Source organism: Pelodiscus sinensis, chromosome 1 (assembly GCF_052426305.1).
Source record: "Pelodiscus sinensis isolate ZL-2025 chromosome 1, ASM5242630v1, whole genome shotgun sequence".
NCBI lineage: Eukaryota > Metazoa > Chordata > Testudines > Trionychidae > Pelodiscus > Pelodiscus sinensis.
In genome coordinates, this window is record NC_143052.1 from 123,787,716 (window position 1) to 123,804,240 (window position 16,525).

The following is a 16,525-nucleotide window of genomic DNA, read 5'->3' on the forward strand; positions in this document are numbered from 1 at the left end:
CTTCATTTGTGACAGTGGCTTCTTATCCCATTGTGTGGATTTGCAGAGGGCTCCAGGTTTGTTTTCCATCTCCATGCAAGTTTTAAAAAATTACAATCACCACTTGGAAGAAGAGCCTGAAGAAAATGAGTGTTGCATGTAACTTTTCTACTAAGCTGGGGAAATAGACGTAATGCATTGCCCAGGAATGTAGAATAGCAGGTGCCATGCAGCACAGAAGAGCAACAACTGCCTAATGCTTTTGATTTCTGGATATTTGAGGCAGGGGAAGGGGAGACGTGAGAAACAGAGACAGTGTTTTATGTACATTTTACTGTATATTTTAATTTACATTTACTGCCATTATTGTAGACACTAGGGCTGTGTCTAGACTGGCCAGTTTTTCTGGAAAATCAGCTGCTTTTCCGGAAAACTTGCCAGCTGTCTACACTGGCTGCTTGAAATTTCCGCAAAAGCACTGACTTCCTACTGTAAGAAATCAGTGCTTTTTACGGAAATACTATGCTGCTCCCGTTCGGGCAAAAGTCCCTTTTGCGCAAAACTTCTGCGCAAAAGGGCCATTGTAGGCAGCTGAGATTTGTTTTCCGCAAAAAAGCCCCAATCGCGAAAATGGCGATCGGGGCTTTTTTGCACAAAAGCGCGACTAGATTGGCCACAGACGCTTTTCTGCAAAAAGTGCTTTTGTGGAAAAGCGTCCGTGCCAATCTATACGCGCTTTTCTGAAAATGCTTTTAACGGAAAACTTTTCCGTTAAAAGCATTTCCGGAAAATCATGCCAGTCTAGACGTAGCCTAGTAGAGACTATACTTGCTGCCATCAGGGTCTGAACAGAATTGTGGTTTCGTTTTTCAAAAGTAACTTAAGAACTGTGTGTAACTTTCGTCTTGATAATCTTCAAGCTGCTTTGAATGGAAGGCAGCAATTTCAACACAAAGCTGCCCAAAACTTCATCATCTGATAGGTTTCATGCTCTTTTCCCATGACCTTGCTTCGAATTGACCCCCTCGAGTGACACTTTTGAAGAATTAAAAGCAACATGGTATCAGTACTTTTATATAAAATGTTCACATGCACATTGATTATATGCACATTGGCCAAACAGCCTCTCTTTCTGTTGCTAACAAGCAAAAATTCTCTTGAAAAAAAAACCCACAGTGCAAAAGGAGGAAGTAAGGGACTGTTCTAAACTGAGTGCAAAGAGCTAGTCTTCCTCTTTGTTTCCTACCATCTTGTCTCACGGTGGTGTTCTAACAAACAGCAGCAGGATAAACTTAGGTGGATTAATTAAATCCTCGCACGTGCAAGGTTTATTTTTTCAGACTCAAAAGCCTTTTGTTTGGCACTAATTTTGAGCTTATTTGGAATACTGCTTTTGGCTTGTTCCAGCAGGAAATAAATCAATTCAAACTTCTTGGTGTCTTCATCTGCAAAAGTAAGTGTTTCATGTATATTATGGTAAAGTATAATTAGGAGCAGTAAAAACATAAGCAATAGTTCAGGGGAAATTTGGGGAACCAGACTGTGAAGGGGAAGTAGAGGAAAAGCTAGGTAATTTGAACTATTAATACAATTGGTTATTTTTCTACCAGAACCATCTTATCTGCTATTTTCAGCCATTAAGGAACTGCTGCACTACAGCTTGTAGTATTCTAGCAATTTTTGACCTCGCTAAAAACTTTCATTAACTAGTCCTAGAGATTGCAGAAAAATGAATAGTTCTGGTCTTTCTTGAGATCTACATTTATGATATTGTCTCCGTAACAGAGAACCAACAGATGCCATTTTTCTGGAAGAGTGAAAAGTAAGGCCAGTATGATTTAAAAATTCCAGATCGCTCTTCTAGTATTTGTTTTATTCCAAGTGGTGTTCATCAGTTACAAGTATACAATGCATGCCTGGATGCAGTGCCAGAGAAAGTGGCCTGGTAGTAAAGGAAACATAGAAAACATGGTCTGCAGAGCAGCAAACACTCTCCACCTCCCACAACACAATTAAGGAACTGAAATAGAAAAAAGATTCCAAATGCATTCACGTGCCCCCATGATGTTAGTGCAGGCAGTTGTCTGGGACGTGTACAGACATCCAGAGGTGGGAGGGGAGTTGTTTAGCACTGAAACTTACTGTATCAAATTTTTGAGCTTTTTGCTGGAGCCGGGGTACTCAAACTTACTGGCCCACCAAGCCACATACAATAATCTTCACAGATGTGGCAGGGTGGTGGGGTCACAGGGCACCAAATCCTGACAGGGGCCTTCCAAGGGGCTGGAGCTCTGAGCCCCCCTCCATTGGGCAGAAATCCTGCACCCCACTGCGGGGCAGAAGCCAAATAGGAAGGAGTGGTGGGTATCCTGAGCTGCACTATAATTGTAAAAGAATCACACTGGGCTCACGAGCTGCAGTTGGGCCACTAGATTGTAATGCGGAGCCTGATCCAGAATGCAACGTAATTATAATAACTAATGATCTTCTGAAATGCTGAGGCCCTCAGTTCTCAGCTGAGCCGATCATTGAGCCCGAAGAGTGTATTTACGTTTGCTGCCACCAATTTTTAATCTCAGGCCTGTTCATGCATGACGTCAGGAACTTCCTGTGACAGGCGGAGATCTGCAACCCCTGTAGCAGTAGGTGCTCAGAATCTTGCCAGTTTGTCAGACATTTGTACGAGGTCCTCCCTGGTTTTCCAGCATGTCCACACAGCTCCTTAATCAATCAGAGTCAGGGTTCCCAGGACCCAACCCCACAGCATTCTGCACCCAGGTTGTCAACTGCCTAATCGCACAAACCCAAGCGCTCTTGCTCTCCAGGGCACCATTTTGGGAGGCCAGGAGGGCAGCAGCCCCCGTCCCCCTGTCAGGGAGTGAGGGGAAAGGACGTGGCCTCTGTGCATGCCTCTCACTCCTGGCTGGTGAAGGGAGGGGGCAGGGGATTAAATCCTGGAATGCAAGTACTTTCCCTTTGCTCCCTGATAGTCAGGGGAACGGGAAGAAAAGGAAGCTGCGTCCCGGTGCGCACGGCTGCTGCCCCACTATGCCTCCCAAAATGGCGCCCTTGCTTGCTCTGCCCCTACCCCACCCTTTCTCCAGTCTCCATCACTACTCCAGCCCCCTCCCTCCATTGCGCGTTATCCCCCACCCTCACTCACTTTCCCTGGATTGGGAGTGGGAGGAGAGGCTGGCTGGGGGCTGGAGCTGAAGGGCTCAGAATGTGGAAGGGGACTCCAGGATGAGTCTGGGGCAGGTGGTCGGGGTGCCAGAGGAGGTGCAGGATTTGGTTTCCTTCGGGAGTTTGGGTGCAGGACGGGAGTTTGAGGTACAGGCTCTCGGTTGGACTTTGGGTGTGGGAGGGGACTCAGGGCTAGGGGAAGGTGCAGGAGGAGGTGTGGGACGCAGGCTCTGGGCAGGCTCATGCTGAGTGGTGCCTGAAAGTGCCATCCTGTCCCTCCAGCTCCTAAGTTGGGGGCAGCCAGGCAGCTCTGCATGTGGGTACTGGCTCCAGGGCTCCCATTGGCCATGGTTTCTAATGGGAGCTGTGGAGTCAGTGCTTGAGGCAAGGTCAGCACACGGAGACTCCCTGACTGCCCCTGCACCTACATGCTGCAGGGACATGCTGGCTGTTTCCAGGAGCTGTGAGGAGCCAGGGGAAGCAGGGAGCCTGCCTTAGCCCACTGCACTGCCAGCTGGACTTTTGGCCCATTGAAATATCCCAGGTTGCTTTCAATAGTAACTGGGAGATTGAGGCTGATTCCAGGAGACTCGTGGACCATCTGGAGGGGGTTGGCAACCCTATTGTGAACCCTTGTAGGCGTGGGGAGTGAGAGAGTGGCAAATACAGGCACTGTGCAGGATAGCAGAGAGTCCCTGAACTGTACAGTCTAATAGACAAGGCAGACACCTGGAGGGGAATACGCACACACCGCGTGACCAGTATGGCAGTGGCCAATGTCTTGTTTGTGCTGTAATTTCTCCAGCCATCCCTTTTTGGGGGGTTTCGGTAGAAGGAAGTTTGGTAACTGGAAAGAAAAGTGGCGAGGGAAGGAACACTGTGGTGAAGGAGGAGGGGAAGGCAGGACAGGGTGAGGATGAGGGCAAGAAGGGCAGATGTGGTATGGCACAGCATCCTCATTCCTCTGGTGAGTTAGTCATACAGTGGGTCCCAGCTCAGCAGGGAGGGCAACTTCTACAGGGCCGCTCCACCCACCCCACTTCCTGTGCAGATTGACAGGCCAGGGGAGGAAATGGGCTGCCCCTGACTGTCCGCATTGCTGAGCTAGTGTGGGGGGAGGTAAGTATGCCTGGTCTCAGGTTAGAGTAGATTTCTTCCCTCACAGGACCAAGGATGGGAGAATAGAAATCAAATGGCGACTGTTACTGAGTCCCAGTTCAATCTCTAATCTGAGCCTCGGGCATGTCCACCAACATGGTGGTGGTGGGGGGGGAGGGCACACAGGGCGTAAATGGCCTAGGGCCTGGTGATCCCAGTTGCCGCTGCTGTGATAGCAATGGTGGCTGGAGCCATGCACTCCAGGCATCTCTAATGATTTAGGGGTGAGAGGCGTCACATTCAGGACAGCACGGAGGCCTTGTCTCTTCTGGGAGTGTGGAGCTAGCTTCCACCCACCATGCCCAGAGGCTTGTGGAGGCTGTCAGCTCCCCTGATGCTCCTTACTAAAGGCTGTAAGGAAATCTCTGTCTCAAGAGCCCCCCCACAACCACTCTGTGGTAAGAGTTACTCTCTCCCGGTCAGATGAAGAAACTGTGATGCCAGTGTCCAAACTCTCAAAGGTGCTGTCTGATTTTGGAGCTTCCCCCATATCCCATGTGTGTTTTTAATTACTAGCCTGCTAATAGAGAGACCCAGAGTTGTTGACAGTCTAAGTTATTTTCAGCCATAAATATTAAAGGAAGTGTACCTGATTAACTGAGACAATTACAGGAAGAGAAAACACTTCTAGGAGTTTGAAGAAAGATTTTGAAAAGCAAAAGTGGCAGTTAGACACCTAACCCCCGTTGCCTTTCAAGTTAGGGGTGAGGACTTTCAACTCTAATTGCCACTAGTACATATGAAAATCTTCCACTCTATTAATTATATTTTTCATTTCCCAGGGTCCAGTGTTCAAGTAGTTCTGTTCTTACTCTCATGTAGGCAGTAAAAGGCTCCATTTTGGTTTTGCAACCATTGTGATGAAATGCATTCCCTCCAGTCACTTTGTGTCTATTGTGTTGGGCAAGACTGATGAGAGAAAATATCTAATCATAGTTTTCTGTTAGTATTGTCTTGCTAAGCATATTTTAGAAAGAGAAATCAAAGTCTGTACAATACTAAAATACAACAAATGCACTTTTCTTATAATGGAGCCCAGATAAGTATGTGAGATGGATTCTAAGGGGACCGTCCCAATGTTAGTTGGAACTTTAAGTTATCAAAGCAAGAGACAGTACCTCAAAGGTCTTCCATGTCAGATATACAATGCTATTTGCAATGGATCTCTCACCTGTTGATTATACTGCTTTCCTGGTCTCACAGTGTGACTGACTTTTTAAGAGTGTACCCCACTTTTCTTTAAATTTACTTCTTCCCCTATTGATTACACAATAGCACTGTTAAAACAATAAGTGTCATTTAAATGTTTTAGATATTTTCTACATTTTCAAAAATATTGGAATTTCAACTCCAGGTTCACTTAATATTTTCTATTACAAATTTCCATTGTAAATAGCAAAAGAAATGTATTAGTTAAATTGAAAAAATACTAAGTACTGTAGTGAAATCTCCTTATCATGGAAGTTGAACTTACAAATGTAGAATCATGTACAAAAAAGCCCCTCTGAATTCAGAAACAAAACAACGTCAAACTTTGGAGCCTACAAGTTCACTCAGTCCTACTCTTTTTTTCAGCCAATTGCTCAGCAAAACAAGTTTGTTTACATTTGCAAGAGAGAATGCTGCCTTTTTTGTGTGTGTACAATGTAACCTGAAATATGCCTCAAGGACCAACTTGCATCCATGCTGATGATGGTTTCTGCTCAATAACAATTCAAAGCAATGCAGATGGATGCATGTTCATTTTCACCAGCTGAGTCAGAAGACTGATTTTGTGGGGTTCTGTATATTCTGGATCTGAGTGTTGCTTTTTTAAGACTTCTGCAAGCATGCTCCACTCTTCGTCCCATTCAGATTTGGAAGACACATCAGATTCTTAAACTTAGTGCAGCAAGATCCTCACACAGGCCCCTCTCCCTGGGACACTTTCTTTGTCCACAAATCAGCCAGAAATCCTTTCTTGTGCAGTCACCTGTGCCTTTTATTGTCAGTTCCCATCACCTTCTATTTACAGAACTTTGGATTACAGCAAGCTCAGTCAGCCACTCCTTGCCTGGGGTACATACTCAGCTACACACTTTCTCCTTGCTCCTCTCTGGTTGCTTTATTTAACCCTCTGGCTAATTAGGCCTACAGCTGCTTCCATTAGCCCTTCAGGCCTGGGCTTGCTCAGCTGTGTGCAATTGGCCTTTTCAGCCAGGCTGTAGTGGCAGAGCTCTGGCTTAGCTAGCAGTCTGTCACATTAGTTGCAGCACTTGGCCCTATCTTTAGAAATCTCACATTGGGATGTTTGTGTTTTGTGAAATCTGCAGTGAAAGTGTTATTAAAATGTGCTGGGTCATCAACCAAAACTTCTATACCATGAAATATATGGCAAAATGCAGGCAAAACAAAGCAGGAGACATACAATTCTCCCCCAGGGAGTTCACACACAAATGCAATGCATTTTTTAAATGAGTGTCATCAGCAGGGAAGCATGTCTGCTGGAAGGGGGTCTGAAGATCACGGGGCATATGAATGTTTAGTATATGGGGCACATAAATGCCTTGTTTTCAGGTGACATAGTAAATAAGAAGTGGGAAGTATTATCTCCCATAAATGTAAACAAAATTATTTGTCTCAGCAATTGGCTGAACAAGAAGTAGGACTGAGAGGACTTGTAGGCTCTAAAGTTTTTCACAGTTTTGTTTTTGAGTGAAGTGTAACAAAAATAATCTGCTTTTGTAAGTTGCACCTTCACAATAAATTGCACTACAGTGCTTGTATGAGGTGAATTGAAAAGCTTTATTTCTTATCATTTTTACAGTTCAAGTTGTGTTAAAATCATATACCGAGCACTGTACAATCTGTATTCTGTGTTGTACCTGAAATCATATTTGAAAATGTAGGAAAACAACCAAAATATTTATTACATTTAAATTGGTATTGTATTATTCAAGAGAGCAATTAAAACGGTTATTAATCATGATTCATTTTTAAAATTGCAATTAATTGTGTTGAGTTACTTGCAAGAATTAACTGGAATCAACTGACATCCCTAACTGGAGCATATGATTTTAATATCCCAATTTTTTAGCTTGCATATTGTGATTGCAAATGTTATCCAACCCCTTAATATCCAGTTACAGTATATGATGTGATTTGCTGCTATAGTGAATTTAAATTTACTTACCATTGGTGTAATCAGGAGGGCTGACAGACTTGCCAGGTCCCTGGTCAAGGTGTGTGGGGGCAGCTCCTTGCTCCTAGAAGGGGTGGGGCCTCCTGTGGAAGGGCAGTGTTGAGGGGGTCAGTACTGCCGAGGGCATGCCTCACAGAGCTTTAAGGGGCCCAGGGCTCCAGCTGCTGCCACTGCAGCAGTAGCAGCGACCAGGAGCTCTGGGCCCTTTTGAATTGTCAGACCCCGGGGCAGTTGCCTCCTTTGCACCCCTCTGTTGGCAGGCCTGAGTATCATAAGGTAACCTCTTGCTCTTACACTATGGGACAAAATAAAGACTTCTCTGTTTTTAACGATACACTTAAAAATCTTGGTCTCCTTTAGCTCTTTACTATGCCTGATTAAGCAAGCCTAGTTTTCTCAGCTTCTATGTTATATATAAAAACTTACATTAAAACAATGTTAAGGCTGCAAAGTCAAGTACTTAATATTAGGAAATTTTAGAATTGAGTTTGTATGGACACTTATTCTGCTTTCCCTGATATATTTAAAATGTTGAAGGGTACAATTCTAGGTGGTATTCTAGTGATTAGAGTGTCCTCTGCCTTTCTGCCCTTAAACTGTTCCTGTCCCTCTTTGCTCCTAGCCAATCCACCTCACACCTTTCCCTGTGTTCTTATCCAGTTTTGAAAATCTCTTTCATAGTCTTCCATATGTTAAGAAACACTTTGATTTGATCTCCTTTATGTGTTGTGGTTCCATTTTACTTGAGGACAGCGGTGGTTGGAAAGTGAAATAATGTCAGAGCTTGCACTTTTTTGAACTTCCTACTAAAATACATAAAGTCTTTTATATCTGCTAAGTACATCAGAAGCAGGAAGCCTGTTAAACAACCAGTGGGCCCCCTGGATGATCAAGATGCTAAAGGAGTGCTCAAAGATGATAAAGTCATTGTGGTGAACCTAGATGTATTCTTTGCTTCAGTCTTCATGGCTGAGCATATTAGGGAGATTCCCAAACCTGAGCCATTCTTTTTGGGTGACAAATCTGAGGAATTGTCTCAGATTGAGATTTTGTTAGAGGAGGTTCTGGAACAGATTGACAAACTTAATAGTAACAAGTCACCGGGACCAGACGGCATTCACCCAAGGATTCTGAAAGAACTCAGAAATTGTGAAATTGTGGAACTATTAATTGTGGTTTGTAACCTGTCCCTTAAATCAGCTTCCATACCTAATGACTGGAAGATAGCTAAGGTGACTCCAATATTTAAAAAGGTCTCTAGTGGTAATCCTGGCAATTACAGACCGGTGAGTCTAACATAAGTACCGGGCAAATTAGCTGAAACTATAGTAAAGAATAAAATTGTCAGACACATAGACAAACATAATTTGTTGGGGAAAAGTCAACATGGTTTCTATAAAGGGAAATCATCCCTTACTAATCTACTAGAGTTCTTTGAGAGGGTCAACAAGCATGTGGACAAGGGAGATCCAGTGGATATAGTATATTTAAATTTCCAGAAAGCATTTGACAAGGTCCCTCACCAAAGGCTCTTAAGCAAAGTAAGTTCTCATGGGATAAGAGGGAAGGCCCTCTCATGGATTGAGAACTGGTTAAAAGATAGGAAACAAAGGGTAGCAATGGTAAGTTTTCATACTGGAGAGAGGTAACTAGTGGTGTCTCTCAAGGGTCAGTCCTGGGACAAATTCTATTCAACTTATTCATAAATGATCTGGAGAAAGGGGTAAACAGCGATGTGGAACAATTTGCAGATGATACTAAACTGCTCAAGACCAAAGCACACTCTGAAGAGCTTCAAAAAGATCTCACCAAACTAAGCGATTGGGCGACAAAATGACATGAAATTTAATGTTGATAAATGTAAAAAAAATGGAAAAAATAATCCCAACTATACATACAATATGATGGGGACTAATTTAGCTACAACTACTCGAGAAAGATCTTGGAGTCATTATGGATAGTTCTCTGAAAACATCTAGTCAGTGTGTAGCGGCAGTCATAAAAGCAAACAGAATGTAGGAATCATTAAAAAAGGGATTGAGAATAAGACAGAGACTATCTTATTGCTTCTGTGTGAGCAAACCATGGTATGCTCACATCTTGAATACTGCATACAGATGTGGTCGTTCCATCTCAAAAAAGATATACTGGCATTAGAAAAGGTTCAGAAAAAAGCAACAAAAATAATTAGGGGTTTGGAACAGGTCCCATATGAAGAGAGATAAAAAAGACTGGGACTTTTCATCTTAGAAAAGAGGAGACTAAGGGTGGATATGCTAGAAGTATATAAAATCATGACTGATGTGGTAAAAAGTGAATAAGGAAAAGTTAGATAAGAAGTAGGGGTCACCAAATTAAATTAATGGGTAGAAGGTTTAAAACAAAAGGAAGTTCTTCTTCATGCAGTGCACAGTCAACCTGTGGTACTCCTTGCCAGAGGATGGTGTGAAGACTAGGACAATAACAGGGTTAAAAAAAGAGCTAGATAAATTCATGGAGGTTAGGTCCATCAATGGCTATTAGTCGGGAATGGTGTGCTGGCTTCTGTTTGTCAGCGGCTGGAAACGGATAACAGGAGAAGGATCACTTGATGATTATCTGTTCTGTTCACTCTCTCTGGGGCATCTGGCACTGGCCACTGTCGGCAGAGAGGATACTGGGCTAGACAGACCTTTGGTCTGACCCAGTATGTCCGTTCTTATGTTCTTATGCTATGTTCTTGGTTTATTCATCTCAAACAGTTAAGTACTGACTGTCTTGTAACTTGCATGCTGAGGTCTCCTGCTGAAGCATTTATCATCTGAACTGAAATAGGATTTTGCTGATCTAATTCAGATTAAGCAAAATTGACTGGGGTTAAGATTTGTTTTAATACTGTAGCTCTAATCTTCTATAGAAAAAAGAGGAAAATACTCTAACTTCATTTTAATATATGTTAAAATGAATATATGTTCCTGCATATTTAAAGGTAGGTCACTCACAAACACTTCAAAAATTTCTGAAAGAATTAATTTCATTTGGTGCACATTCCCTTATCAGTATTCATTTTGCTCTACCACATTTTGATTTTTTTTTAATTTTCTAGGAGAAAAAATAATACCATGGAGCCACACGTTTTCACTGCTTTTGCACAGCCTGATATAAAGAATGACATTGCTCCAGGTATGTGTATTATGCACCAGTGAAGAAAGAGTGAGAAGGGATCCAAAGAATAAAAAACAAAACAAAACAAAACAAAAAAAACTCCTTACAAATGGATCTCACTTGTTTTACAACTTTATTTTCAGTTTAATCAAGTAAGTAACCTTTCTGCATGGAATTCAGTCTCCAACTCTCCATAGAAATGTTATGAGGCGTCAATGCAAGTTTCCACTATTCCTCTAAGTGGGGCTTACATTTCACACAAAAGAACCAAACCAAATTGTGTTTTTGTTTATTTTTAGAAAGTGCCTCTTAGGTCTTATTGATTTGAATTCTCTGGAAAGATCATTTCTAACAGGCAATTGTAATGATCCGATATGCCGTTTTCTCCCTCGTAGAGAATCTATAAAATTACAAGTTAGCAAACTTTTTCATGCTGCAATTAGCCGAATGGGGTAATATTGAACTGATGGCAGTTGTTATAGAAAGCTCACATGAGTCACATCAGAGAATTGAAATAGATATTGTTCACTTCTATTTATAGGGGAGAAGAGGAAATTCTTAAGTCCTGCCTCCTGCCAGAATGCTAAATTGGAAGAACTAAAAATGGTATTTCTTTTTACTAAATTATTATTTGCACAGACCCTTGTTTTTTAAATGCTTTGTAATCAGTTCCCATTGTGTAAATTACTGAACACAGTAGCCCTAATCCAGCAAAGTACTTAAGCGGGTTAGTAATCCCATTGACATCAAAAGTACTGTGAACAAGCATAAAGGTAAAGCAGGTGCTTCCAAGTACTTTGCTGGGTCTGTGTCCAAGTGCTTAGCACTTGGCTGAATCAAGTCTCAGATGCTTAACTCGGACAGAACAAGACTTTTGCTGTTATGTGAAGGGGAATGTGATTTTAGCATTTGAGAGGGGTTTCCCCCCTGATCCATGTTCAAAGGGTCCAGTTGGGTAACATCTGAGCCTCAAATATCCAAGGGTTATTTCATTGTAAAGAAAATGGCCATGCAATATCAAAGAAGAGTCTAACAAACAAAAAACAAATCACCTGTCAACATTTGCTGCTAATAAGGACTAACCCTTAAACCAACTTGGGTTTGCTGCCCCATGCATGTGATAGGAATATAGGAATTGATACACTGGTTCAGAGCAGTGGTATATTTAATTTAGTATCTTTTCCAGATGGCTGGGGAGGGGGGAGCAAATAGGCTGCCAAGACTTATTGAACTAAAGATAAAATGCGAAGTGCTTAAAGCAAGAAGTGAGTAGTAAACCGCTTCAATTTATTCTTTTTCTCTTTTTCTATCTGTTTTTTTGCTCCTGTATTTTCAGATACACTTTGTAGTGCTGCCCAGGGAGACCCTGGTAGCTAGAGGTAAGGCAATGTTGCCTTAGCTGTAGGGTAGGGACATGGCTGTTAAAAGATAAGCCAGGTGAGCAAGAAAGCTTGTGGCTCTATTTTTAGCAGTGCAGCTCCTGAGTTTATGCCACTGCCCTCAGCTTGCCAGTTCAAACAACGCTAATCCAATGTATCATCAGAACTTGAATTTTAGGCATGAGGGGAAAATAACCACAGTTCACTGAGTGGAATCCCGCTCTCTTGACTTGGAATGAGCATTCCACACTTTTTGAGAACTCATCAATATACAGCAGAGAGGTTTTTTAGGTTCTTGTGAATTTTCAAACATCTCATAAGGGGTTTCACTTTCATTGTATATATTTTTCTTTGAGAAGCATGTCTTCAAAGACACGATATGGACTGTAATGTTTCAGGCAGCAGAACAGTCTAATGAGAGCAAAAAGGACTTATTCAGGATTCCGTTCACCCCTGTGCAGAGAAGCAGCACAAAGCTGCTATGCCAATTAAGCCCTCCAAGTAGGACAGACATGAGCACGGACCATGCAACTGGGGCCCTCCAGAACTAAAAGCATGAGTTGAAGAGCCAAATCTCTGTAGCTGGGCAGTAGCAAACTAACATCCTCTGCAGATCAAGCACAGAAGGGCACATGCATTCACCAGTGGGTTTCACTGGTTTTCTGCACAAAATAAATTCTCCCCATTAGCCAGTTAAAATTCCAAAGTGCTGAAACATATTCCGTCAGCCACAGCAGATGGGACACAATCGGAGCACCTTCTTTTCCCACACGAAGAAGTGTTACACTACACATTGTGTATATGCCACCTCAGTTGAAAATGATGTGGGTGGGGGCTGAGAATGAAAATGGAGAGAGAAGAGCTAGAAAGCGAAAACAGGGGAATGGTACTGTGTTGAGAGACTAAGTTATAATTTAAAAAGGAGGGACTCCATAGAGGATGAAAACAAAAGACTAAGATGAAGGCACACCCCTGTGATGGTAAAGTATTATTTATTTTCTCATTTTCTTTCCAACAACAGATATATCTTTGTTGACTGTTTGATTTTTCCTTGCAGTTCTTGATGGATTGGATTAACGCAACCCTGAAACATGAACACATAGTAGTAAAAAGCCTGGAAGACGACCTGTTTGATGGACTTATACTTCATCATCTTTTGAGTAAGTACCTTTTTTGAGCTCTGCTCCCTAACAAAACTTGCAATGTCTTCAGTGCAGAAACTTATGGACAAAACGAAAACAAACACACTAAACTGTAAGAATAGCTTTGCTTGCTAGTATCTTACTACTTATTAATTAATGACTCTTGCACTCAAATAGAGAGGAGTACTGCTTTGTGAACCGTATGTGGTAATTATGATCCTGAATAAATGCTTTATCTTTTTATTCCATTGTTTATATAGAGAGTAATAAAATTAACTTTGAAGCCTCAGGTTATAATGCCTCCAAGAGATGCTGATGACATTATAAACCATGACAATGAATATGACTTAAGATATTATCACAAATACTAGCTGGAATCACCTCTACAGTTATAAATATTTTTTAAAAAACCCATAGACTGATATCCCAGGCCAGAACTTCAACTGCTGTAAATCAAAGTGGCTCTGTTTACTTCAACAGAGCAATATCAATTTTATACTAGTTGAATGTTTGGCCTCTCGAATCAATGCCCTGCCTACAGTTATGGTCTACCATTCATTCCATCCCTCTAATCAGTGCTGTTTTTACCCTCTTCTCCACTCTGCTTTGATTGCAACTGGCTTGGGCTTCATCTCTTAATCTGCGGCTGTTGATTGATCAAATCTGGTAAATCATGGCAGTGCTATCAGGCTCGTTAATAGGAGTGGCTTTTGTATATGGTTGGGGTCTGTAAGGTCACAATAATGAATAAAGATGTTTTTCTTTTTATATGAATTGCTATTTGCCTGCCTCTCTCTCTCTCTTTCTCTCACACACACGCACAATCTATACAGCATATTCCTGCAGTTCCCACTGGTAAAACTCAGAGTATAGATGGCTTGTGGCTAAAAGTTAATCTGCAGTTTGTGGCCCCAAACCTGCAATCACAGCCATGTGTGTAGCCTACTTGACATCCGTGAGATTCTGCATGAACCCATGGGAGTACCTGTGCAAATGCAGATGCAGGCTATGGGTCTGCGTTCTATAATTTATTAAATTACATTGAACACTTGCATCAAGCCTTTTTTGGAATTTCTGTTATGGTGATGTGTTGTTTCTATGGTGCTGTTAAAATGCATCCATCTTGTTTTATTTTAACTACTCTTCCTCTCAGAAAAACTAGGCTCTCTGAAGTTGGACGTTGAAGAAATTGCACTGACAGAAAAAAAGCAAAAACATAAACTTGCCGTTGTTCTGGAGGCTGTGACCCAGTGTTTACGACTAGAAGAGAGCCAGCTGAAATGGAGTGTTGACAGTATGTGCAGAAGTAAAATGCAAGGATATTATCTCATAAAAATACATTGTTCTGGGTTTTTACTGGGCTAAGAGGATGCTAAAGGAAAGATGATCTTGGGGTTAAGGCATTGAAATATAATCAGGAACTGAACCCAGTTCTTATATGTCTAACAGCCTATTTGTCCTTGAACAGGTCTCTTTTAATCTTTCTGTGCCCTGTTTCCACAGCTGTAAAATAGGAGTATCTACCCTGCCTCGCAAGCATATTTGGAGGGATATGCCAAGTTTTGTTTTTCGAAGCACTGGAATTTTCTCCGATGGCAGGCACAATGCAGCATTTTCCCCAGAAATTGAAATGGGGGAGGATGGGTATTTGAATTTACAGGGTGATGTCAGAGTCATGAGGGGTGAAAATATGAGGGTGCAGGTGGACTGTATGATAAATGTAAATCGATTCACATTGGAAATAAAGATGTTAGATAGCGGGTAAAAGAATAGTCGACTAACTGCATGAATCTTTAGCAGTTAGTCAACTATTCTATAGTCGCCGGGGGCGGGGACGACAGCTAGTGTGCTCTGACAGTGTTGTGGAGTTCAGAGGCACTTTCACATGGATTCACCTCCTAAGAGGGCAGGGTGGGGAAGGCACCTTGATTGTTTTTCCAGCGCTCATTGCTCACTCTGGCCACTGTTGGTCATTGTGCCACTGTTCACTCCATTGCTAATGGCCCTGAGCCATCACCTTCTGTTGCTTCCTGCCACTGTGACCTCTGCAAGTCGGTCTCTTGAGGTTCCAGCTGTCAGTGAGGGGACCATGCTCCAGTGCAGTCTTCCACAGACACATGGACCCAGAGCACTTAGACCTGACTATCAGTGATTTCCCCTCAAGTGGAGAGGGGCAGGTCATATGATTCTTAGTGCATCAAGCAAAACACCTGTTTCCACCCTCTCTCCTCCGGGATCTGGCATCTAACCTCTTCCCCTATCCCGCTTAGCCAGTGCATTTGAATTGTAGGAGGCCCCCTCACTCAGGGCAGACTAAGTACAGTTCTATGGCCTCACACAATAAGGGTAAGAACATTTCATTATCCCGGCAGTCAAGTGTTTTGTAAGCCAATACCAGCCAAAACTGATCACTTGGGCAATAGGCTATGTAACTAGTTGACCACTGAGGAGGGGGGCGTTGGGGAAATTCATGGTGGTGTACATCCTCCCTAGGGGTAGTCTGGGGAAAGCCATGGCACAAAAGGAATACAAAGTATTGCTATTAGGCTGTAATGAATGTGCACTATTTATAATTTGCTTTCTTTACAGCTATCTTCCGGAAGGACTTACTGAGCACTCTGTATCTTCTAATTGCAATAGCAGAGCACTTCCAACCTGCTCTGGCTATTCCTTCCAATATTAATGTGGAAGTAATAACCATTGAGGTAATTATGATTCTTTCCTTAGCTCTGTGACCCACAGCAGCAATCTCACAAGAAATTTAAAAAAATACTATGGGAAAAAAAGTGTGGTGTATATCACTGTATACCTGTTGTGCTTTTGTTGTCTGTGTAATGCCCCGTTTTACTTTCTAGAAATCTGTTTTGGCAGGAATAAGCAGCCATTTGATGTTTAATTCAGAGGTAGCATTCTTCAGAAGCTACAATTACTATGCTTTCTTATAGAGACTTTATAGGTTTTTGCTGTTTCCACGTAATGCTAAATTAGGGGTATTCAGACTGAAAATAGAGAGTTGCTCTTGATGGATGGAAAATTATAACAATTATTGTCCCAATTGTTCAAAATTTGTTTGCCCTGCAATATCATGAATTTGGCCTAAAATCACTTTTTTAGTTTGGAAGATTTACTTTTTTAATGTGGGTGTTTTATTTACTTTCTGATTTTTATGACTTTAGGGTACACTTGGGTCACATTTTCAAGCTTTTCTCCAGAGCTCTGAGGGGGGCTAGGAAATTACCTTTTAAAATTTCATTTACGAAATGAAAACTGAGATTCTTACATAGTTACATGACCCTAGGCCCTGGGGCTCTAAGAAAAATTTCACATATCCCACAACTTATGATATAATTGTGAAAGTT

At 42.1% G+C, this 16,525-nt stretch overlaps 1 protein-coding gene across 6 annotated transcripts in view; it reads left to right on the plus strand.

The window, feature by feature from the left end:
- Positions 1 to 1,469: 1,469 nt before the first annotated feature.
- PARVG (parvin gamma) overlaps positions 1,470 to 16,525 on the plus strand; it is a 37,938-nt gene continuing 22,882 nt past the window's right edge. For 2 of the 6 annotated variants that reach the window (XM_006127732.5, XM_089770126.1), the window contains exons 1-5: positions 10,587 to 10,663; positions 11,187 to 11,251; positions 13,082 to 13,184; positions 14,320 to 14,460; positions 15,756 to 15,871. In XM_006127732.5, the coding sequence (XP_006127794.3) occupies positions 10,603 to 10,663; positions 11,187 to 11,251; positions 13,082 to 13,184; positions 14,320 to 14,460; positions 15,756 to 15,871 (486 nt within the window). In that variant the 5' untranslated portion in view covers positions 10,587 to 10,602. The other 4 variants (XM_089770123.1, XM_089770130.1, XM_089770134.1 and 1 more) reach the window with 4 other exon arrangements.